The sequence below is a fragment of the Hyaena hyaena genome, unplaced genomic scaffold (genome assembly GCF_003009895.1).
Source record: "Hyaena hyaena isolate Hyena2069 unplaced genomic scaffold, ASM300989v1 scaffold_826, whole genome shotgun sequence".
In the NCBI taxonomy this organism is placed as follows: Eukaryota; Metazoa; Chordata; class Mammalia; order Carnivora; family Hyaenidae; genus Hyaena; species Hyaena hyaena.
This window is the reverse complement of record NW_024081449.1, coordinates 667,801-692,720: the sequence shown is the minus strand read 5'-3', so window position 1 is coordinate 692,720 and position 24,920 is coordinate 667,801. Positions and strand designations below refer to the sequence as shown.

Genomic DNA, 24,920 nt, shown 5'->3' with positions numbered 1-24,920 from the left:
TTGCTTATTACTAGTTCCTAAGCGGATTTATCAAATGTTTACTAACACTAAAATGAAACTAATATATATGACATGCTCTGATCCCAAGAACCAGTCTAACTTGGGAGGTGAGACACGCTCAGTGAGATCATAAACCAATAAAATTTGTTCAAAAGTATCATATAAGAATCCCAATACTATAATTTCAATTTTACTCTTGCTTTAAACTGAGATAATTTAAGGTTATAAATTAGCACAAAGAAAGTAGTAAAAGTGGTGGCACGGTTTCTCAACAGTTAACAATAACATAAAACTCTAAATCAATGACATAAAATATGAGGTCTGTTGTTATGTAACTAATTGAATAAATACGGTGGGAAGACTAAGGATAGGAGCCAATCATTTGCATTTTTTCTTTACTTTTTTTTTTTTCAACTAATCCCTTTTCTTTTCCTATGCAATTGTTTTTTTCAGGGGTAGAATTCACTCATTATTCACTTACATACAATACCTAATGTTCATTAAAACAAGTGCCCTCCTTAATACCCACCACCCATCTGGCCCATCTCCCAGCCACCTCCCTCCACCAACCCTCAGTTTGTTCTCCATCATTAAGTCTCTGTGGTTTGTTTCTCTCTCTTCTCTTTTCCTCACGCTTCCCATGTGCATATTTTCAAATCCACACTGTCATAGGGTTTTAATGTGATTGCATCCTACATTAAAGGATAAGTAAGATTCAAAAGAGTTACAGGGTATTTGGGGAAAGAAAAATAAGAGCAAAAGCAGAGATAAGAATGAACAAACATGCTCAATGCTATAATAATCATATGTATAGGGATGTGAGAAATAAAATGTAAAAGACATGGGAATTTTGGTGTTGATTCAAATAGCCTTAAAATCAAATCTTTCATTACAGATAAGGAAACAAAAGCCCGAAATGAGGAAACGATAGCCCCACAGTCTTACAATGAATTAGCAGTAAAAGTATACATGAGTTTCAGTCACTGTTCTCTACCTCACAATTTACTTCTTTGTTTTAATTTATTTGCTTTTATTGGGGTGGGACAGATAGAGGGAGAGAGAGAATACCAAGCAGTCTCTGAGCTGTCACGGATTAATCTCTTGACCTTGAGGTCATGACCTGAGTCAAAATCAAGAGTTGGACACTTAACTGACTGAGCCTCTCAGGGACCCCACACAATTTACTTTTAACATTAGGGCCAGCAGATACCAGGAGCATAGGAGAATAAAAGAGAGGGAAGGCAGGGACCTAGTTTGTATTATTTATTGAGAATCTACTTAAAAACAGCCACACTGGGACTTTACATATATCATATATTAATCTTAAAATAAATCCTGTGTTATGGACATTATCTCCCTTTTATAAATAACTGCATACAACCTCTCAGATGTTATCTCTATTGCTTTTCTTAAGTTTCTCAGCCTCCCTCCTAAATACTTGTATCTATCTCATCCTGTTACTCAGCATACCACCACAGATTCCTCCTGCGGGTGTCTTGCTATGGAGTATGAATCTGTATGTGACAAACTGAAGCTAAATAGCAATTTTACTTAACCTATGTTAATAACATGGTAAGAAAGAAAATCCAGTGGCCCAAGCTTCTATCCTCACATGGCTTAAAATTTTTAATTCTAAAATACTTTATAAAGAAGTAACAATTTTAAAAAATAAAAACATTAACCGTAGAGAGCTTTGAGTTTGTCATTTGTACCTGGTTAGGAGTTAATTATCTGAGCTGCCTTTTACCTATTTTCTGATATCAAGAAACTAAAAGAAAATGGATTTTAATTAAAAGAAAGGTAATAATTTTGAAGGAATAAGCACTTTAGGAGGCAATGGATGCTAAAAATAGGGATTATTTCCTTTTTTTTTTTTTTTTTTTTTTTTTGCCTAGGGTCTTCATTTTAGAGAGGAAAGAAGAGAAATCTTACTCCTTTCCCTTCCAACACCACATGACTCTCTGATCCCACAACTTTGAATCCTATAGACTGGCACCAAAACTGCAGTGCAGATACAGCAGGGCCAAAACAGGCTTTGGCTTATTAAAAGGAAGCTAGCACTGTGTATCTAAGTGTTCAAATATATTTTTTGCATTCAAATTTCTAACGTGAAGAAATCTGTTGTTTATTTAGGGCTACAAACACAGGAAAAAGGGCACAGTTGTATATGTCTCCTGCTAACACAGATCTATATGTCAGATATTAGGCTGAAAAAGAAAAGATCAGGAAGAATGGGTGTGACTGAACAATCTGTGGATGGCCATTGGCTCTATTCATTACTAGACATTACTAAACGTTTACAAATACATATATTCCAGACAAACACATATATAGAGCTGCATATATACAACAAATACATTTAAAATTAAAAAACAGAACAAAACATATACCAAAATTAAATCCCAATCCTGGTTCACGTTGCAGGGCAGCTTTTGTATGTTGTGATCGCCAGTTAAAACCAGAAAGATTCTTTAGGATCTGTAAAGGACAATTTTATTAAAATAAATTGGATAAATTAAACATCAAATAAAAGAATTCTGACAATTACAAGTGAGTACAGCAACCTGTGTAATTATATTCAATAACAGTTAAGTCATTACTTAAATGCCTTCAACTATAATTTGATATCTATATTAAATAAGCCATGTACCAGATGTCTAAACACATATTAGAAAGATTTTTTTAATTTTTTTTTTTTTAGTGTTTAATTTTGAGAGACTGAGCAAGAGTGGGGGAGGGGCAGAGAGAGAGAGAGAGAGAGAGGGAGAGAGACAGAATCTGAAGCAGGCTCCAGGATCTGAGCTGTCAGCACAGAGCCTGATGCGGGGCTCGAACCCTGAAACTGAGAGATTATGAGCTGAGCCTAAGTAAACTGCTTAACCAACTGAGCCACCCAGGCGCCCCTACAGAGATTTTTTTTAAAGCAATGAAAATAAAACTCATAAGTAGCATTTATATTACAAAAGTTGAGCGTCTCTAGTATCAGACTTCAGACCGCTTTTCTGGAAATCTCACAAACAAGTTCTAGGACATTTGTGATTGAGAAGTTCGGGAGGGGGCAGCAATAGGACAGTATAGTACTGGTTCAAGAGTTCCCTAGTCTGTCAACTTTGATACTCTGACCCTAGTGAGCCTTGCAGGTATGCCTCTGGGAATCGTCCCTTGGAGGATTCCATGTTCTACTATTTAACAAAGCAAATTAGCCTAAAACTAGTTCTATTACTTTCTGCTGCTTAGAATACTCTAAGACACACTATTGCAGTCACCAGTTTTGTAAACAGGATTTTATTGAAACACCATGTGTATTGCTGCTTTTCCAGCAGAGTTGTATAGTTGCCAGAAATCGCATGGTCCACAAAGCCAAAAGTACTTACTGTCTCTTTACAAACTAATTTGCCAACCCTGTTTTAAACTATTAATATGCTACTTTTCTTACTATCTGGAATACACTCATCTTTTTTCAAAAAAAATATAATCAGATATACATGTATTATTCCTTTGCAATCCACTTTTATACTCATGACAATTTAATATACATAGAAATAACCAATTGCTTACTGAAGTTAATGGAAAGCATACTGGAACTCCCAAGTATATGTTTGAGAGAACAAAATCACAGTTTACACTTCAAAGGATTTGATGGAAATATCCCTAGGCAATTCTAATATTATAAAGAAAAGAGAAACTGAACAATATACTAAAACATTAAGAACTAAGGGGCACCGGGGTGCCTGGGTGGCTCAGTTGGTTAAGCATCTGACTTCATCTCAGGTCATGATCTCATAGTTCAAGAGTTCCAGCCCCACATGGGGCTCTGTGCTGACAGCCTGGAGCCTGGATACTGTGTCAGATTCTGTGTGTGCGTCTCTCTCTGCCCCACCCCCAATTACACTCTTTTTCTTTGGTCTCTAAAAACCGAATAAACGTTAACAAATTAAAAAAAAAAAAAACGAAGGGAAACCTCAGTGGCTCAGTTTGTTAAGTATCCAACTCTTGGTTTCAGCTCAGGTCATGATCTCATAGTTCCTCTGTTTGGCCCCAAGTCTGCCTCCGTGTGTCAGCCTCAGAGCCTGTTTGGGATTCTCGCTCTCTCTCTCGACTGCTCCCCTGCTTGAAGTCTCTTTCTCAAAATTAATAAATAAATTTAAAAAAATAAAATGATTAAGAACTGAACTTACATATTTCAAAATCTGTAAAAACAAACTGTGCATTTTGTAGATGACTTCAGCTTACAAAGAGAATTATCTACATTTAACGTGACAATATAGATTGTCAAATATTGTGAATAGCCCTTACAAAATTAACACTTTACACAATTTTGAAAAAAAATAACCACAAGGTATGAAAATTCATATTTTCTTTGCAATCTTCATTAAATTTATTTTGTAAAGCATGGTTTCTCTAATCCTGACTGTTCAAACACCATAGATGAAACCTCTACTTGTTTACAATCAAATTTCACAATTAATTCACTGAACCTCCAAGTCCAGCCTAGGATTAAGGCACTATTTATATTCCTATTTTGCCTATGAATAAAGTGAGACTCAGAAAGGTCAAGGGAAGTGAAGGTCACTCTGCTATTAGGTAGTGGAACCAGGATTTTCACTGTAGCATTTACTATAGAGAATCCATATCATCAACCACCTTGCTATCTGTTGTTTGAACGTAAGTCTATTTTGTTATTACATTCTGTAAAGAAAAACATCCCACAAAAATCAGATCAAAAAACTTGGCTCTTCTAAATGTGTGTTTAGATATCACTGAACAAAAATTAGACCTCAAAAAACAGGTAAAATAGTCTGCTGAGACTTTAAATAGAAAAATTACTAGTGGGCGCCTGGATGGCCCAGTGAGTTGAGTGTCCAACTCTAGATTTCAGCTCAGGTCATAATCACAGGGCCATGGGATTAAGCCCTGCATTGGGTTCTACCCTTGGCATGGAGCCTGCTTGGGATTCTCTCTCTCTCTCTCTCTCTCTGCCCCTCTCCCCAACTCGCTCCCTCTCTCCAAAATAAAAATTAAGGGACGCCTGAGTGGTTCAGTCAGTTAAGCATCTGACTTCGGCTCAGGTCATGATCTCATGATTCATGGGTTCGAGCCCTGTGACGGGCTTTGTGCTGAGAGCTAGCTCAGAGCCTGGAGCCTGTTTTGGATTCTGTGTCTCCCTCTCTCTCTGACCCTCCTTGTTCATGCTGTCTCTCTCTCTCACTCTCAAAAATAAATAAAACATTAAAAAAAATTTTTAATAATAAAACGTAAAATTAAAATGAAATAAAATTATTAGTAAATTTAAAATAATTTATAAAAAATTTACATATTATTTTTCAGGAAAATGTTATATGAAATATAAAAGTAGCTACAGCCTGGGAACAATCCCCATCAATCTGCTAATGATATAATAGTGTTAGCCATTTAGAGAGGTGGCTTAGAAGATATAGAATATAGAAATTGTAGATTATTTGGACTGAGAATGGTTTGAGTCTAGACTCCCCAAGTATTTTTGAGACCCTGGACCAATTACAAATCACAGCCTGTAGCTTCTTTTCAAACTTAGAAAATGAGGCTTTTCTTACTGAATAATTTGTTGAGATGATTAAAATAACAAAATGTCCTGGAAGCATAATACCATATAAATATTGATTTTATTATTTTGGGATCTCTGATCAGAACAATAGAATTCCAAGTCTCCAAGAGATGGCAACTTCAGTCGAGCATCAATTCTGCAATAACAGCATAACTATATATTTTTAACTTTATTTATTTATTTATTTTAGAGAGAGCACATGTGCAAGCAGGGGAAAGAGGCAGAAGTGGGGATTATAACCTCAGCCCAAATCAAGTCCTATGTTCCACCAACAGTCCAATTGTTCCTCCCAGCACAATTATAATTAAATGCTTTCGCCTATCTTAGGAATGTAAGAATTTTAAATTTTATAGGAGTGTCAAAGATGAGATACAGCTAAGTTTTCTGGATCAGGTTTTTCTAATATCCCTCCCTGGAGATTGAGAAATCAGGTCTCTTTTTCTGGTGCCAGAGTTAAAAATCATTTGTAAAATGCCTAGATTTCTGCCTTCAGAGCGCATTAACTTGAATAGCAATAACAAATACTGGGCAGCAATCCATTAGAATTTAATTACAAATTCTAAAGCTACTTCTTATGGCCAAGAACATAACTTTCTTAACTCAATTATTAAATACAATAAGTATCCCAAGAAGCAGTCGCTCCACTTTCCTTTTCCTCCGTAACTTTGCAAGCACTCAAGATAAGAGTATATGAAATTTGGGGCGCCTGGGTGGCTCAGTCGGTTGGGCAGCCCACTTCGGCTCAGGTCAGGTCATGATCTCACCGTTAATGGGTTCGAGCCCCGCATCGGGTTCTGTGCTGACAGCTAGTAGCTTGGATGGAGCCTGTTTCGGATTCTCTCTCCCTCTCTCTCTGACCCCCCCCCCCCCCGCCCTTCTCATGCTCTCTCTCTCCGAAATAAATAAAAAGCGTTAATTTAAAAAAAAGAGTATATGAAATCTGCACTTTCTAGCATGTATCAATTGCATGATGACATGTACTTTATGATTCTTCTTGGGCTGGAGACAGAAAGGCAGTACAGAGTGTTCTCAAAAATATACTGCAAAAACAAGGCCTTTGCTCGTTCTGAGATGCCCCGCGGCCCCCCCCCCCCCCCCCAATTCAGACACAGGTTCACTTTGAGGAAAGGGTGAGATTTCCTGGGGTATCTGGAGAGTTCCCAGGCCAAAGGGAAAATGAAGGACGTTCTGAAAAGTGACTGCATACACAGGAGCCAGCGAACTACCAAGAGACTATGGCAAAACTAGAAACCCGGATTGGACGGTGAAAGGAGAAGGTAAGCGTGAAAGCAAGGCGAGGATCCGGACTTACGGCCCGCGGCGAAGGCGCCGCGAGGTAAACTTCCTCAAAACAGCTTCCTACGCCGCCGGGGCAGCACCTCTTTTCGTCCCCTACTTCTGCCCCTGAACCCCCTCCAAACACCACAACCACCATTCCCCAACCCCACCGAGGCTTCCTGTCTCTCACCCCGCTGCATCGCCTAAACACCGCCGCCATGTTGACTTCGGGCGCTGCCCCTCCGTCTGTAACTGCGCAGCTCCGGGTCTAAAAGGAGTGCACCGAAGAAAGGAGATATGCCTGGCCCCGCCCACACCCTGGCCCCGCCTACCGGCCTGGATGTGGTTGGAGAGCGAGTCGTCCCAAAAGGGAGGGGCGTGGGGGGTGCGTGATCGTTCGGAGCCAGCGCCGACCAGTTGGACCTTGGGCGCTTGGGCAGGTGGGGGAGGAGTGTCTAACGACCTCCGGGGGCCTGACGTGTCCCTACGGAGGGTCCTGGAAAAGGCTTTGCTTGTCTCGGGACCCGAGAGTTTCAACAGCGCAGCCTCTTGGGAGGGCGGAAGCGGAGAGGAAATTCTGAGCGGGGCTTGGCGGCGGGAGCTGGAGGGTTGGGGGCGCGTGCGGCGCTGGACCCGTACGGAATCTGGGTGAAAGGGAGCCGCGGGAGTGCGCAGTGTCTAGCCAATGCCTGGTGGGAGGAGTGTCATCCTTGACCGTCAGCCTTGGCCTTTGTACGAGTAACTTATCAAACCAACCTTGTTTGAGTATGCAAAGTATACTTTACTCTGGAACGCTGGACCAAAGCCAAAGTATGTTCTGTGTTTCAGAAAACAGATGGTAAATCACTTAGGTAAATTCGACCTTAACGAATATTACCGATGCTATTTATTGCTACCCACGTATGTGGATGTGGACAGTGTCCTTGGAAAAAGCGAAAGCCTGTCCAAAACTGCTGGCTCAGCGAATGACTATTGGAAGTGAATGTCTGCCTGAAGAATTCTATTTAAAGTCACCCTCTCCTCCTGTTAGACCCAGAGTTCGTAGTTGGTAGCTGTGATGTTACAGTGCTGGGGGATTAGTAAAGCTGTCCAGGTTTGGATAGCTTTTTGTGAAAGCTAGTTAAGAACGTAATCGCAAGGCAGGAGTGTAAATGTTTCCCATAATCCCCAGGACTTTTCATTTTTGTTGCTACCATCCTAGTTTAGGGCCTCATTACCACTAAATCTTGTGAACTTGCTTAACAGTCTTTTTGCCTGGCAAAATCGGGCCATAATCTCATTCTAATTTAGCTTTTCAGTTCCTATATCCTGTTATTGTAGTCCTCTACAAGAACCTTCTATTTTGTCTTCTGGGGATTTGTAATGTATTTATTGAGACTGGGAATAAGGCAGAATGTTGATTAAGTCCTAAATTAAAGTACTAGGGAAAGTCAGAAAAGGAACAGTTCAATTTGTCTTGGAATCATCAAGAAAGCCTTCAAAGAGGTGGGTAAAACACAAAGTCCACTGCTAAATTTGGGTAGGAGTTAGTAGGGGGAAAAAAGATGGGTATGTTTGACTTTGTACCTCTAATTCAATTTCTTATTCTGAACATTTAAGCACAGTGAAGATGAACAAAAAGTACAAAATTTTCCATATAATTTCATCACCTAGATTTAACTCGTGGAATTAAAAAGATAAAACAGATGAACATAGGGGAAAAAAATAAAAATTGTTGTCGTATTTGTTTTATTTATGTGTGTGTGTCTGGTGTCGTTTCGTTTTTGTCAGAGCCATAAGTTGTAAACATTAAGACACTTCACTTCTAGAGGCATCTGGGTGGCTCAGTTGGTTAAGTATCTAACTTGTTGGTTTTGGCTCAGGTCATGATCTCACTGTTCATGAGTTGAAGTCCTGTGTGGGTCTCTGTGCTAACGGCATGGAGCCTGCTTAGTATTCTTTCTCTCCTTGTCTCTGCTCCTCCACTGCTCATGTGTATGCATGCTGTCTCTCTAAATAAACAAATAATCTTTTTTTAAAAAAAGATTAAAAACAAAAAAGAGTTCTAACCAAAGTTTAAGAAAAGGTGACTTTGAGCCAAGTGCAAAACTCTTGGTAGCATCTGTATTTTTCTCTCTGTTAAATAAGAAAAAAATGATGATAGAACTGTAATAATAATCTGATATATTTGGTGCAAAAACACATTAAGCTTTTTGTTACCTGATTTTTTTTTCTCTTTGCTTTTTCAAATAATATTCTTGTTTTGTTTTCCTTAGCAATAGTAATAAAGCCATACATGCTACATTATATTATTATGAAAAATGATTTCATATAAAAGGAATTTATGGGGAAAAAAAAGAATTTATGATAATACCTCTTCCAAACCTCTGGGGATCACTTAGGGCTTTGTCAACCTTGACAATGAAACACCAGCTTCTCTCTCAGTGACATTTGTTTTTAGAGCAAAGATTATACTTAAGAATTGTTGATCCCACTTTAAACACTAGAGGTAGCTATTTGGCTTCGATCCCAGGAACTAACCCCTATGGTGCGGTTTTTCTCTTAAAGACACCTTTCTTTTATGTGTGAAGGATTAATCTGTATATTCATTTTTTAATTTATTTTTTATTTTCATTTAAATGTTTCTTTTTGAGAGAGAGAAAGTATGAGCAGAGGAGGGGGAGAGAGAAAGGGAGACAGGATCCAAGACAGGCTTTATACTGACAGCAGCAACCCCGATGTGTGCCTTGATGAATTCACAAACCGTGAGATCATGTCCTGAGCCAAAGTTGGACATTCAACCAACTGAGCTATCCAGGTGCCCCATGTATATTCATTTTTTTTTTAACCTGCAGGCTCAGAAATTTAAAATGATAAGTTTTCCCCAAATAAAGTTAGAGTGTAAACTAAGATTCTAGTTTGGACCACAATAGATAAAGGAGCTAAAATTCACCAAAAGGAAACCAGTCTTTCTAGTGTATATTCCTCAAGCCAGAAAACAGAGAAAAACATGTTAGCAAAAGTAGGATTTGCTGGTTCCTAGGAACGACTAGAAAGATGAAGAGAATCCTTATAAGATCAAATTAGGTGCATACTGCTTAGTAAATGTTACCTTCCCAGGGAAAGGTCCTTAGAAACCTTTTCTGTCACTGTACATCAGTTTATATTATTTTCTACAATTTCATATAAATGGAGTCATACAGTATGTACTCTTCTGGTTGGCTTCTTTCATTTAACAAAATTTTGAGGTTCATTCATATTTAGAGTATCACTAGTTTGTTCCTTTTTTGCTGACTAGTATTTCATTGGATATAGCACAATTTCTTGATAGACATTTAGGTTGTTTCCAATCTGGGACTATTACAAATAAAACTGCAGTAAACATTTGTGTGCAAAAGCAGACATTAACACAGTAAAAAATAAGAGTCAACAAAATCAAAAGCTGATTCTTGAAAAAAAGTAATAAAATAGACATGCCTCTAGCAAGACCAATGAAGATAAGAAATGTTTAAACAGTTTTAGAAAGTATAGGAGATAACAATAGATTAAGGGATATTTTAAAAAATATTTATTTATTTATGTAATCTCTCCACTCAACATGGGGCTTGAACTCATAACCCCGGGATCTAGAGTCACACACTCTACTGACTGAGCCAGCCCGGTGCCTCCAGATTTAGGGAGGTTTTTAAAAAATTTTTAGTGGAGGGGTGCCTGGTTGGCTCAGTCGGCTAAGTGTCGGACTTCGGCTCAGGTCATGATCTCACAGTTCGTGGGTACGAGCCCCACGTGGGGCTTTGTGCTGACAGATAGCTCAGAGCCTGGAGCCTGTTTCCAATTCTGTGTCTCCCTCTCTCTCCGACCCTCCCCTGCTCATGCTGCCGTTCTCTCTCTCAGAAATAAATTTAAAAATATTTTTTTAATTAAAAAAAATTTTAATGGATATTTTAAAATTATTTTTTAATATTTTATTTATTTTTGAGAAAGAGACAGAGCATGAGCAGGTGAGGGCAAAGAGAGAGGGAGACACAGAATCTGAAGCAGGGTCCAGACTCCAAGCTATTGGCACAGAGCCTGACTTGGGGCTCAAAACCATGAACCATGAGGTCATGACCTGAGCTGAAGTCAGAAGCTTAACCGAGTGATCCACCCAGGCATCCCTTCAGTGGAGATTTTAAAATATCACAAGAAAATGCCATAAGAGTGTTATGCTAATAAATTTAGGAACTGATAAAACATAACTTCTAGAACTATGTAGAAATCAAGAAGAAAGAAAGAAAAGGCTGGAATAAGCTTTAACCACCCTCCCAACTATCCTACCTCCAGAGAGTTTGTAATAATTCCTTGCTATGTGAATACTTTGAATCTGTAATGCTATGTCAACATGTGGTTCCCTTAACTCTAATTATTGTTTTTTCTAAATATTATATGTTTCAAAAATGTATTCATAAAATAGATTTTAGATAGCCAAAATCTCAGAACTTACTGTTTATCTACTACTATATCTAGTCTAAGGAGCTAGGATCCAAAGTGATACAAACAGCTCCCTGGGGAGGGAACTAGAGCAAGGCCAGCTGGTTGCTGGTGGAATACTGCTTTTAGTTTGGAATACGGGGCCTCTAGAGTTGACAGCTGAGCTGGGTTGTTACAGAAAGTCAAAACTTGCCAATGGGATTACCTGTCAATGGAATTATCAGTGAATGAACTGGATGTAGCTGACAGACCAATTGTAAAAGAATAACCAGAGTCTTCAACTTGAGAACCAGTTTATACTTCTTTGAGAGCTGTGTATATTTAATTATAGTATGAAGAGTCATGAACTGTAACCAGGAAAGACTCATAGATTCAAAATTAAAACTCTGAGATTAAGGTTATAAGTGATTGAGTAACTGGTACATCAGAATCATTGTGCAAGGAAACCTTATCAAGATCTAGGGTTAGCAAAGGCAAATTTAGGCATAGGCAAAGTACCTAAGAACAAAGAAGACAAGATCTGGCACCAGAGCCAATTGTTTTGACAAGGTCTAAACTGACTTCTATTCAAAATAAGAATGATTCATCAAATTATAAGTATTCATTAATTATTTAAAAATCTCACAAATAGGGGCGCCTGGGTGGCTCAGTCGGCTAAGCGTCCGACTTCGGCTCAGGTCATGATCTCATGGTTCGTGGGCTCAAGCCCCGCGTTGGGCTCTGTGCTGACAGCCACCTCAGAGCCTGGAGCCTGTTTCAGATTCTGTGCCTCCCTCTCTCTCTGACCCCCCCCTGCTCACGCTGTGTGTGTGTCTCTCTCTCAGAAATAAAACATTAAAAACATTTTTTTTAATAAATAAAAATCTCACAAATAAAGGTAAATACATATAAGGAAGAAAATAAGCAATGGTTAATGTTAATACTTTGGTATATAGCTTTTAGATTTTTCTCTGTGCATAGAACATACATAATCTTTTTTTTTTAAGTTGGATTTTATTACATATATAATATTGTATCTGCACTTTAAAAGTGTCATGGATCTGGCAATGAGAAAGAATGAAATCTGGCCATGTGTAGCAACATGGATGGACCTTGAGGGTGTTATGCTGAGCGAAATAAGTCAGGCAGAGAAGCACAGATACCATATGTTTGCACGTATAGGAGGATTAGATGAAACTTAACAGAGGACCATGGGGGAGAAGAAGGGGAGAACTAGTGGGGGAGAGGGAGGGAGGCAAACCATGAGAGACTCTTGAATGCTGAGAACAAACTGAGGACTCATGGGTGTGGGGGGGAGGGGTGAGATGGGCATGGAGGAGAGCACTTGTGGGGATGAGCCCTGGGTGTTATATGGAAACCAACTTGACAATAAACTATTTGTTTTAAAAAAAAAGTGTCATGGATCGGGGCGGGGGGGCGCCTGGGTGGCTCAGTTGGTTGGATGCCTGACTCTCGACTCTTCGATTTAGGCTCAGGTCATGATCCTAGGGATTGTGGGATAGAGCTCTGTGTTGGACCTGTGCTAAGTGTGGAGCCTGCTCAAGATTCTCTATCTGCTCCCTTTGCCCCTCCCTCTGCCCCATTCCCAGCTCATGCTCCGTCTCTTTCTAAGATAAAAAAAAAGGAAAAGAAAAAGGTGATAGATCATGAATATTTTCACATGAATTGTCATCATTTTAATGTTTCCATAATCTATATACTAAATATAATCTAATTTTCCAATTTCATATTGTGGACATGTAGATTAATGTTTTTTTAATATTATTATTTTTTAAATTTATTTATATTTGAGAGAGACATTGGGTGAGGGGCAGAGAGAGAGAGAGGGAGAAAGAGCCCAAGCAGGCTCTGCAGTGTCAGGGCAGAACCCAATGAGGGGTTCAAACTCATGAAGTCATGACCTGAGCCAAAATCAAACGTCAGACACTTAACTGACTGAACCACCCAGTCACCCCTTCTGTTTTTGCTTTCATAAGCAGTGGTGAAATAGCCATTTAAAACTGACATCACTATGTCCTTGTTCAATTATTGCCTTAGTACATATTCCTGAAATTCATGTACTTTCTGGGTCAAAGGGAATACTAAACATTTTTAAGAATTTTGGTATAATTTCTAGTAATGTCTTATCAGGTTATATTCCCACTAGGCTTATCAAAAACAAATAATATTTATTGAGATTAACAATAGCAAACATCGTTTAAATAATTACTATGTGCCAACCACATGTCAAATAATTTGTTACCGAATTTAATCAATAGCATTTCTTATTTTTAGTCTATGACAAATTAATAGGTGAAAATTTGTAGCTTTTTTAATTTGCATGTTTTGATTAATAATTATATTGGATTTCTGTGTAGATTAATTAATCTGTCTAACGTGTTGCTATTGTCCATGGGAGTATTATCTTTTTTTAAATATTTCTGTTCTCTTAAAAAAAATTTTTTTAATGTTTATTTATTCTTGAGAGAGTGAGAGTGATTAAGGGGCAGAGAGAGGAGGAGACAAAGAATCCAAAATAGGCTCCAGGCTTCAAAGTGTCAGCCCAGACGGTGACATGGGACTCAAACTCATAGACTGCGAGATCATGACCTGACCCAAAGTCAGATGCTTAATCGACTGAGCCACCCAGATGCCCCTCTTGTTCTGCTTCTCCAGAACAGATATTCCTATCTGTTCCATGTTTTGGAAAAACTTTACATGGAGTGTTTTCAGGTTTCAAAACAATGGCAAGATGATAGGGCTTTCATAATAAAATTATAGATCATCAAATTTAAGCAGAAAGGATCTTTTATTAATTTGTCATTAGCTATGTTTTAAAAAGTTCCATTATAACTCACCAAACTCCACACCCAGAAAACAAATAATCCAGTGAAGAAATGGGCAGAAGACATGAACAGACACTTCTCCAAAGAGGACTTCCCGATGGCCAACAGACACATGAAATGATGCTCAGCGTCCCGCCTCATCAGGGAAATACAAATCAGAACCACACTGAGATACCACCTCACACCAGTCAGAGTGGCTAAAATGAGCAAATCAGAGTACTCTTGATGCTGGCAAGGATGTGGAGAAATGGGCACCCTCCTACACTGTTGGTGGGAATGTAAACTGCTGCAGCCCCTCTGGAAAACAGTATGGAGGTTCCTCGAAAAATTAACAATAGAACTCCCCTAGGACCCAGCAATAGCACTGCTAGGAATTTACCCAAGGGATACAGGAGTGCTGATGCATAAGGGCACATGGACCCCAATGTTCATAGCAGCACTCTCCACAATAGCTAAAGCATGGAAAGAACCTAAGTGTCCATAAACGGATGAATGGATCAAGAAGATGTGGTTTATCTATACAATGGAATACTACATGGCAATGAGAAAGAATGAAATCTGGCCATGTGTAGCCACATGGATGGACCTTGAGGGTGTTATGCTGAGCGAAATAAGTCAGGCAGAGAAGGACAGCTACCATATGTTTGCACGTATAGGAGAATTAGGGGGAACTTAATGGAGGACCATGGGGGAGAAGAAGGGGAAAAAGAGTTGAGGAGAGCGAAGGAGGCAAACCACGAGAGACTCTTGAATGCTGAATACAAACTGAGGACAGATGGGGGTGGGGTAGAGGGGAAAGGAGTGATGGGCATGGAGGAGGGCACTTGTTGAGATGAGCACTGGGTATTATATGGAAATCAGCTTGACAATAAACCATTTAAGAAAAAACCCAAAAAACCCCAACAACTTGCCAAAACCTCAGAGCATGGGGTCTATTTCTGCCTGGAACACACATTGTATGTCCGCTTTGTTAGATAGATAGATAGATAGATAGATAGATAGATAGATAGATAGATAGATAAAAAGTTCCATTATTATATACATTATTCTCTCTAAATACATAATAAAAATGTGATCAGTTTTCTGTTACCAAATGATGTGAAAAAACTGGTCAGATCCTACCAAAATTTGAAAGTATGTCTGCAATAGTCTGCCTGAACATATAGAATTGGTAGCAATCATAAAATATTTAAGGGATCTCAGGAGGGATGTCAACCTCCAGAAGCTGTAACTAAGATACAGTGAGGGCCTTATGTAATTGGCAATTGAGAAACATTCCACATGTATTAGATACTGTGGACACCAACCAGCAACTGGGAAAAAAAGGAAACGATATTAATCCAACAGAAGAGAGGAAGGAGAAAAAAAGACTGCTAAACAGGATATGAGGATAATACGACAGAAATTATATGTATTACTAATCATAAAATCACCTTCTGAAAGATTATCAGATTTGTTACTTGCAAGAGACATACATATATAAGACAAAACCATACAGAAAGAATTAAAAAAAGATAAAAGAGATTTAAAAAATACTTGTATATACTTAACAACAGAACCTACACCCATAAAGAGAAAAAATAATAGGTATATTGAACAACTGACAAATCTACAATCTCACTAGGAAATTTAACATACCACCATTAGAAATTAGTAGCTAAATCAGAAAATCATGAGTAAAATAGATAACCAACAAAATTAGCAAGTATGATGATATATACAGTTATGTACAACAGAGAAAATAATTTTTGTATTAAAGTACACATGGGATATTTACCAAAACTATCTGTATTCAGGGTTAAAAGAAAAAAACCCAACATATTTCTTTGAACTAATGCTATGTTCTATGATACCAAGTTTAAGTGTGTGTGGAAATTAAAAAATGGATTCAACTGATTTGTAAAGATGAAATCAAGAAAAATAAGTTATCTGCATTCTTTTACTTATTGTTTTTTTAATTTTTAAATTAAAATTTTTTTTAATTTATTATCAAGTTAGCTAACATACAGTTTAGTCTTGGCTTCAGGAGTAGATTCCCATGATTCATCACTTACATACAACACCCAGTGCTCATCCCAACAAGTGCCCTCCTCAGTGCCCATCTCCCATTTTCCCCACCCTTCCAAACCCCCACCCCCATCAATCCTCAGTTTGTTCTCTGTATTTAAGAGTCTCCTATGGTATGCCTCTTTGTGTTTTATTTTTCCTCCCCTTCCCCTATGGCCATCTGTTAAGTTTCTTAAATTCCACATATGAGTGAAATCATATAATATTTGTCTTTCTCTGACTTATTTTGCTTAGCATAATACCCTCCAATTCCATCCACATTGTTGCAAATGGCAAGATTTCATTATTTTTTAATCACTGAGTAGTATTCCATTGTGTACATATACTGTATCTTCTTTATCCATTCATTAGTAGATGGAAATTTAGTTCCCTTCCAGAATTTGGCTATTGTTGAAAGCACTGCTATAAACATTAGGGTACATGTGCCCCTATTAATCAGCATTCCTGTATCCTTTGGATAAATTCCTAGTAGTGCTATTGCTGAGTCGTAGGGTAGTCCTATTTTTCATTTTTTTAAGGAACCTCCACACTGTTTTTCAGAGTGGCTACATCAGTTTGTATTCCCACCAAAAGTACATAAGCGTTCCCCATTATCTACATCCTCACCAACATCTATTGTTTCCTGAGTTGTTCATTTTAGCCATTCTGACCTGTATGAGGTGGTATCTGAATGTGGTTTTGATTTGTATTTCCCTGATGATGAGCCATATTGAATATCTTTTCATTTGTCTGTTGGCCATCTGGATGTCTTCTTTGTAAAAGTGTCTATTCGTGTCCTCTGCCCATTTCTTCACTGGATTATTTGTTTTTTGGGTGTTGAATTTGATATGTTCTATAAGGTTGATAAGTTTATAGATTTTTGATACTAACCCTTTATCTGACATGTCATTTGCATATATCTTCTCCCAATCTGTTGGTTGCCTTTTATTTTTGTTGATTTTTGTTTTCTTTACTGTGCAGAACCTTTTTTCTTGATGAGGTCCCAGTAGTTTATTTTTGCTTTTATTTCCCCTTGCCTTCGGGGACATGTCAAATAAGAAGTTCCTGTAGTCGAGGTCAAAGAGGTTGCTTACTGTTTTCTCCTCTAGGATTTTGATGTTTTCCTGTCTCACATTTAGATCTTTAATCCACCTTGAGTTTATTTTTGTGTATGGTGTAAGAAAGTGGACCAGTTTCATTCTTCTGCATGCTGCTATCCCATTTTCCCAGCACCATTTTTTTGGTCTTTTTTTTTTTCTTTTTGGATACTCTTTCTTGCTTTATCAAAGATTAGTTGGCCATACATTTGTGGGTCCCTTTCTGAGATCTCTATTCTGTTCCATTGATCCATATTTCTGTTTTTGTGCCAGTACTGTACTGTCTTAATGATTACAGCTTTGTACTGCAGCTTGAAGTCTGGAATTGTGATGCCTCCAGCTTTGGTTTTCTTTGTCAACATTACTTTGGCTATTCAGGGTCTTTTGTGTTTTCATACAAATTTTAGGATTGTTTGGTCTAGCGCTTGAAGAATTCTGGTGCTATTTTTATTGGGGTTGCATTGAATGTGTGTATTGCTTTGGGTGATGTAGACATCTTAACAATATTTGGTTCTTCCAATCCATGAACATGGAATATTTTTGCATTTCTTTGTGTTGTCTTTAACTTCTTTCATAAGCTTTCTATAATTTTAAGTGTACAGATCTTTTTGCCTCTTTGGTTAGGTTTATTCCTAGGTATTTTATGGTTCTTGGTGCAATTGTAAATGGGACTGGTTCCTTGATATCTCTTTCTGTTATTTCGATATTGGTGTATGGAAATGCAACTGATTTATGTACATTGAGTTTTTATCCTGCAACTTTGCTAAATTCATGTATCAGCTCTAGCAGTTTTTTACTGGAGTCTTTTAGGTTTTCCATATACAGTATCATGTCATTTATGAAAAGTGACAGTTTGACTTCTTCCTTGCCAACTTGGATGCCTTTTATTTTGTTTTGTTGTCTGATTGCTGAGGCTATGACTTCCAACACTATGTTAAACATTGATAAGAGTGGACATCTCTGTCGTGTTCCTGATCTCCAGGGGAAAGCTCTCAGTTTTTCCCCATTGAGGATAATATTAACCATAGGCCTTTCATATATGGCTTTTATGACTTTAAGTTATGTTCCTTCTATCCAGACTTTCTTGAAGGTTGTTTTTTTTTTTTTTTAAGAAAGGATGCTGTATTTTGTGAAGTGCTTTTTCTGCATCTATTGACAAGATCATAGAGTTCTTACCCTTTTATTAATGTGATGTATCACATTGATTGATTTGTGAATATTAAACCAGCCCTGCAGCCCAGGAATGAATCCCATTTGCTCACCGTGAATGATTCAATATACTGTTGGATTTGATTTGCTAGTATCTTGTTGAGAATTTTTGCATAAGTTTCATCAGGGATATTGGCCTGTAATTCTCCCTTTTATTGGGATTTTTATCTGGCTTGGGGATCAAGGTAATGTTGGATTCATAAAATGAATCTGGAGGCTTTCCTTCCATTTCTGTTTTTTGGAACAGCTTGAGAAGAATAGGTATTAACTCTGCTTTAAATGTATGGTAGAATTCCCCTGGAAGTGATCTGGCCCAGGACTCTTTATTTATTCGGAGATTTTTGATAACAGATTCCATTTCTTTGCTGCTTATGGGTCTGTTCAAATTTTCTATTTAGTTCCCTTTGAGTTTTGGTAGTGTGTGAGTGTCTAGGAATTTTTCCATTTCTTCCAGATTATCCACTTTGTTGGCATATAGTTTTTCATAGTATTCTCTAATAATTATTTGTATTTCTGTAGTGTAGACTGTGATCTCTCCTCTTCCATTCATAATTTTGCGTATTTTGGTCCTTTCTCTCTCTCTCTGTCTCTTTGATAAGTCTGGCTAGGGGTATCAATTTTATTTATTCTTTCAGAAAACCAGCTCTTAGATTCATTTGTCTGTTCTACTGTTTTGCTTTGTTTTGTTTTTGATTCTACATTGTTTATTTCTGCTCTAATCTTTATTATTTCTCTTCTGCTGGCTTTGGGCTTTTTTTGCTGCCAGCTTTCTAGTTCCTTTAGGTGTGAGGTTACTTTGTGTATTTGGAACCTTTCTTGCTTCTTGAGATAGACCTGAATTGCAATGTATTTTCCTCTAGGACTGCCTTTGCTGCATCCCAAAGGATTTGGACTGTCATGTTTTCATTTTCATTTGCTTCCAAATATTTTTTAATTTCTTCTTTAATTTCATGGTTGACCCATTCATTCTTTAGTAGGATGTTCTTTAACCTCCATGTATTTGGGGGCCTTTCAAATTTTTTCTTATAGCTGATTTCAAGTTTCATAGTGTTGTGATCTGAAAATGTGCATGGTAAGATATCAATCCTTTTATACTTCTTGAGGGCTATTTTGTGACCCAGTATGTGATCTATTTTGGAGAATGTTCCATGTACACTCAAGAAGATTGTGTTTTCTGCTGCTTTTGGATGAAAAGTTCTGAAGATATCTGTTAAGTCCATCTTTTGTCCAATGTGTCATTCAGAGCCTTTGTTTCTTTGTTGATTTTTTCCTAGATGATCTGTCCATTGCTGTAGGTGGAGTGTTAAAGTCCCCTACAATCATGGTATTATTATCTATACATTTATATATGTTTTTGATTAATTGATTTATATATTTCAGTGTTTCACATAGGGGTCATAAACATTTACAATCGTTAGCTCTTCTTGATGTATAGACCCCTTAATTATCATATAATGTCCTTATTCATCTCTTGTTACAGTCTTTGTTTTGAAATATAATTTATCTGATATAAGCATGGCTGTTCTGGCTTTTGCCATCCAGTAGCATAATAGATGGTTCTCCATTTCCTCACTTTCAATCTGCAGGTGTTCTCAGATCTAAAATGAGTCTCCTGTAGACAGCATATAGATGGATCTTGTTGTTTTATCTATTCTGTTACCCTATGTCTTTTGATAGGGACATTTATTCCATTTACATTCAAACTGATTATTGAAAGATATGGATTTAGTGTCATTGTGTTATCTGTAGGTTCTGTGCTTGTGGTGATGTATCTGATCCTTTGTAGTCTTTGCTGTTTTCCACTCACAGAGTCATCTTAGTATCTCCTGCAGGGCTGGGTTAGTGGTTACAAACTCCTCTAGCTTTTGTTTGTCTGGGAAAGTCTTTATATTTCCTTCTTTTCTGAATGACAGCCTTCCTGGATAAAGAATTCTTGGCTGCATATTTTTCCTGTTCAGCACATTGAATATTTCCTGCCACTCCCTTCTGGCCTGCCAAGTTTAGGTGGACAGGTATGCTACCACCCTTATGTGTCTACACTTGGTATGTTAAGTCCTATTTGTCCCTAGCAATTCTGAATTGCTTTCAGAATTTTCCTTATCTTTGTATTTTGCCAGTTTCACCATAATACGTTGTGGTATTAACCTTTTTTTTTTTTTTTTTTAATTTTGAAGGGAGTTCTCTGTTCCTCTGGGACTCGGATGCCTGTTTTCTTCCCCAGATTAAGGAAGGTCTCACCTATAATTTGTTCAAATTAACCTTCTGCCCCTTTCTCTCTCTTCTTCTTCTTCTAGAACCTATAAGATAGTGATATTATTTTGTTTCTTTGAATCAATTAGGTCTCTAATTCTCCCCTCATGGTCTAGTAATTTCTTTTCCCTTTTTTTCAGCTTCATCATGTCCCATAATTTTATATTCTATTTCACCTGTTCTCTCCTCTGCTTCTTCCATCCTCACTGTCACTGCATCAAGTTTATTTTGCATCTCATTTATAGCACTTCTTAATTCATCATGACTATTTATTAGGTCTTTGAACTCTGCAGCAATAGATTCTCTGCTGTTCTGTGGTTTTTTCAAGCCTGGCTATTAGTCTCATGACTATTATTCTAAATTCTTATTAAGGTATATTGTTTATATCTGTTTTGGGCAATTCTCTGGCTGTCACTTCTTCCTGGAATTTCTTTTGAGGAGAACTCTTCTGTTTTGTCATTTGGGCTAGGTTTCTGTCTTTTATGTGTTTTAATAGCTTGTTATGTGTCCTGCACCTGTGAGAACTACTATATTAAAAAGTATTCATAACACTGTCTGGGGCCTGGCACTTCAGGAAATGTCTCTGGAGTATGGAGCATGCACTCCATTGTGTATTTGGCTGCTCTATCCCACTGGTCAGCTTATTTTTACTTGTAATTGTGGATTGTTTAGAACTTCTACCAAATGTGCTTTGATTCACTCATTGAAGTAACCCTGGAAAAAAGGAAATGCCCAGAGACCTGGGCCTTTCAGAGAGATCCATTCAGAGAGATCCATTCAGAGAGAAAAATGAAAGGGGTAAAAACAACAACAACAACAGAAACAACCAGAGAATTGAAGAAACTATCAAGCTTAATCTGGAGAGAGAAAGAGAAAGAAAAAAATAAAGAAAGAGATATAGAAAAGGTGTAAAAGAAGAGAGTAAAAATGCCTGATTAAATGGGCAAACAAAGCAGAGAATTGCTTTTATATATAAATAATTGACCTAAAATCAAATCAGAAAGTATAAACCTGATACCAAAGGGGAAGAAAGGAGAGGGTAGAAAGAAAGAGAAAAGAAAAGAACAGAGGGAAAGAAAAGAGAGTGAAAAAAAAAAAAGAGCAACAGACTAACATGTAAAACCACAAGACATTTGCCTGTTGTTTCCTGGGACCAGTGGCTGTTCTGGTCTGGGGGAGAGGCCATCTGGTTCACTCAGTATCAGTCCTGCTCCAGTAGATAAGCAGGGGCGGGGTTTGGTGTGAGCGGGTCCTGCCTCCACTGGGGGCTGCTGTGCTGCTCCCCAAAGCCCCACTGTGTTGGTGATGGGGAGAAAAATGGCAACGCCTCAATCTCTCCTCCCCTGACGGGTGTCACAAACCACGCTGTTCTGTCAGGCCTCACAGAGCAGTGCGGGAGGCTCGCCCCACTCCACAGCCTCCGTGCCTTCTAGGCGCTCAGCTGGGATCCAAAACTCAACGTCTTAAAGGATCTTGCACTGCAGGACCAGTTCTGAGGCAGTGTCACTCCACCCTGCTGATAGGGCTGGCACCCACAGGACCTTTTGTCCCTGGGGGGTGGGGCAATATACCTTCGTCCCCCAGTACTCAAGGGAGAGAACTGTTCTTTCCCAGTGCACCTCCGGGATGGCTACTGTGCCCTGGGGCTGGCTCCCCTCCTCCCAGCCATGTGCACACAGTGGTGGCTTCAATCCAGAGAAAGTCGCAGAAAGTCATGCACTTTTGAAAATTCTGATCTTCAGCTCCTAAGGCTGTTTGCAAAGTGGAGATTGGTACCTTCTGTATTTCACGTTCCCCAGTCGGTTGTCCGGAGAGGTTTTTCTCTTGTACTAACACAAAGCGGCAATCCACAGCTTCTTTCTCTCTCTTTTGTCTCTCCACAGAAGGAGATCCCTCCCCTCCGTGCCCAGGCTGTTTTAGGTCCTCTAATTCACATCCCTCCCCTCCGAGCGCAGGCTGTTTTACGTCCCCTAATTCACATGCATGTACTTTTGTCTCACCAAGATGTCTCCCTCCACCTGCGGAGAATTTTCTATCACTCTGCAATAGATTTCCTGGGTGGTTCAAGTGTTCTGACCTCAATACAGCAGTGTTTGAAGGACAAGGGAAATCCCAGTTCCCCTGCTTCTCTGCCATCTTAAGTCCTCCCCCTGAATTCTTTTTTTAAAAGTTAACTTATTTACATGGGGGCGGGGGGGAGAGAGAGAAGGAGACAGAAAATCCCAAACAGGCATAGCACTGTCAGCACAGAGCCCAATGCAGAGCTTGAACCCATGAATTGTGAGATTAGGACTTTAGCTGAAATCAAGAGCTGGACACTTAACTGACTGAGGCATGCAGACACCGCATAAATATTTGCATTTTTAAATAATGGACCACATGTTAAAATCTGCGGGAATTTACTACTTTAAATACATTTTAAAAAATTTTAATGTTTTATTTATTTCTGAGAGACAGAGACAGCATGAGCAGGGGAGGGTCAGAGAGAGAGGGAGATACAGAATCTGAAGCAGGCTCCAGGCTCTGAGCTGGCTGTCAGCACAGAGCCCAACGTGGGACTCATACCCACGAACCTTGAGATCATGACCTGAGCCAAAGTAGGTGGCTTAACCGACTGAGCTACCCAGGCAGCCCACATTTTTTAAAAGACCAAAAATATGTGAAGCATTCAATTAAAAAAGCTAGAAACAGAACAAAGAAACCCCAAATAAAATAAAAGATCATAAAGAATAGAAATCAATGTAGAAGACAAGTATAGAATTTTTTAAAAATCAGAAACTGATTATTTAATAAAATAAGTATACCTCTAACAAGACTGAGGACAAGAAAATGTATAAAGAATGTCAGAAATAAAAGAGCGATAACCACAGGTTTAGTTGATTTTGAAAAATCAGAGGATGCATGAAAAGTTTTATAAGTTTAGAAATAGCCAAAACAGAGGCTTGTCTAAAAATCTGTAAACCACCAGAATTGTATTGAGAAGAAAGAAAGTAAACCTGAATAAACTATTAACCATCCTCCCAACCACATTGCTTTAAGATACGAACTGCAGATAATAGGTACATAATTCAAGAGACAAGTAATTCCTATCTCATACAAACTATTTCAGAGAACAGAAGAAGAAAGCTACCTAACTTATTTTTATTAAGGTAATATTGCCTCAATACTAAAACTAGACAAAGGTAGTATAGGAAAATGGTCTCACTCTTCTGAATGGATGAACAAACTAAATTCAGCAGCATGTAAAGAACACATCATGACTAAGTAGGATTTTTCTCAGTAATACAAAGATGATTCAACATCCACAAATCCATTAATATTATATTATTATATATATAATTAATATTATATAATTAATATTATTAAAGGAGGAAGAACCAACCATATGATCATCTCAATAGATTCAGAAACATCACATGATTAATTTTAATGTTCATTCATATTTGAAAAAAACTCTTAGCAAACTGGGAAAACAAGCAAGTTTGCTAAAATTTGTTAAAGAGAACCATAAACCTATTCACATACCAAACAATGCCGACACATTAGAAACATTTCCATTTAAAGCAGAAATAAGAAAAAGTTACTACTGTTAATTCTATTATTCCATACTGCAGATCTGAGACTATGTAATGTAACGAGAAAAGGAAATAAGAAATTTAGGAATTGGAAAGAAAAGATAATACTGTCATTATTTGCAGATGATGTCATTGTCTACAAAGAAATAACATTAAACAGTTATTGATCAGTTACTACATGCAAAGTAGTACAATATGCTTCAAGATCAACATACAAAAATCAGTACTTTTTCTACAAACCAGTAATAACCCATCACAAAATGTAATAGAAAATATTATTCAGAATAGCACCAAAACCATAACTATGAAGAAATATAACAAAATAAGTGCAAGTCTTTTAGAAAGAAAATTATAAAATCTCGTTCTTTTACATTGAGAAACCCAAACGTAACCAGGGCCCAAGAATATTAATTCTATAAAATCTATCTTGGAAATTGAAAATTTGGAGCCACATTTTCCTTTTGTAGAAGAGAACTTATGTTGAATCATCACTGATAGCACATTTCTAAATGAATTCCCAGGAGGCTCTGGTTGCATGGGATCTGTTACTGCCCTGAAAGTTTTGGGGACTGGGTTTTAAATCTGGGTTATATGCTGGTACAATATA

The 24,920-nt window shown here is 38.0% G+C and overlaps 1 protein-coding gene across 1 annotated transcript in view; it reads right to left on the bottom strand.

The window, feature by feature from the left end:
* ACADM (acyl-CoA dehydrogenase medium chain) overlaps positions 1-7,159 on the bottom strand; it is a 32,150-nt gene extending 24,991 nt beyond the window's left edge. Inside the window, exons 1-2 of the mRNA XM_039219395.1 lie at positions 7,053-7,159; positions 2,391-2,478 (exon numbers count right to left, since the gene is read on the bottom strand). Coding sequence (XP_039075326.1) covers positions 2,391-2,478; positions 7,053-7,082 — 118 coding nt within the window. The 5' untranslated portion in view covers positions 7,083-7,159. The remainder of the gene's footprint in view (positions 1-2,390; positions 2,479-7,052) is intronic.
* Between the last annotated feature and the right edge of the window lie 17,761 nt (positions 7,160-24,920).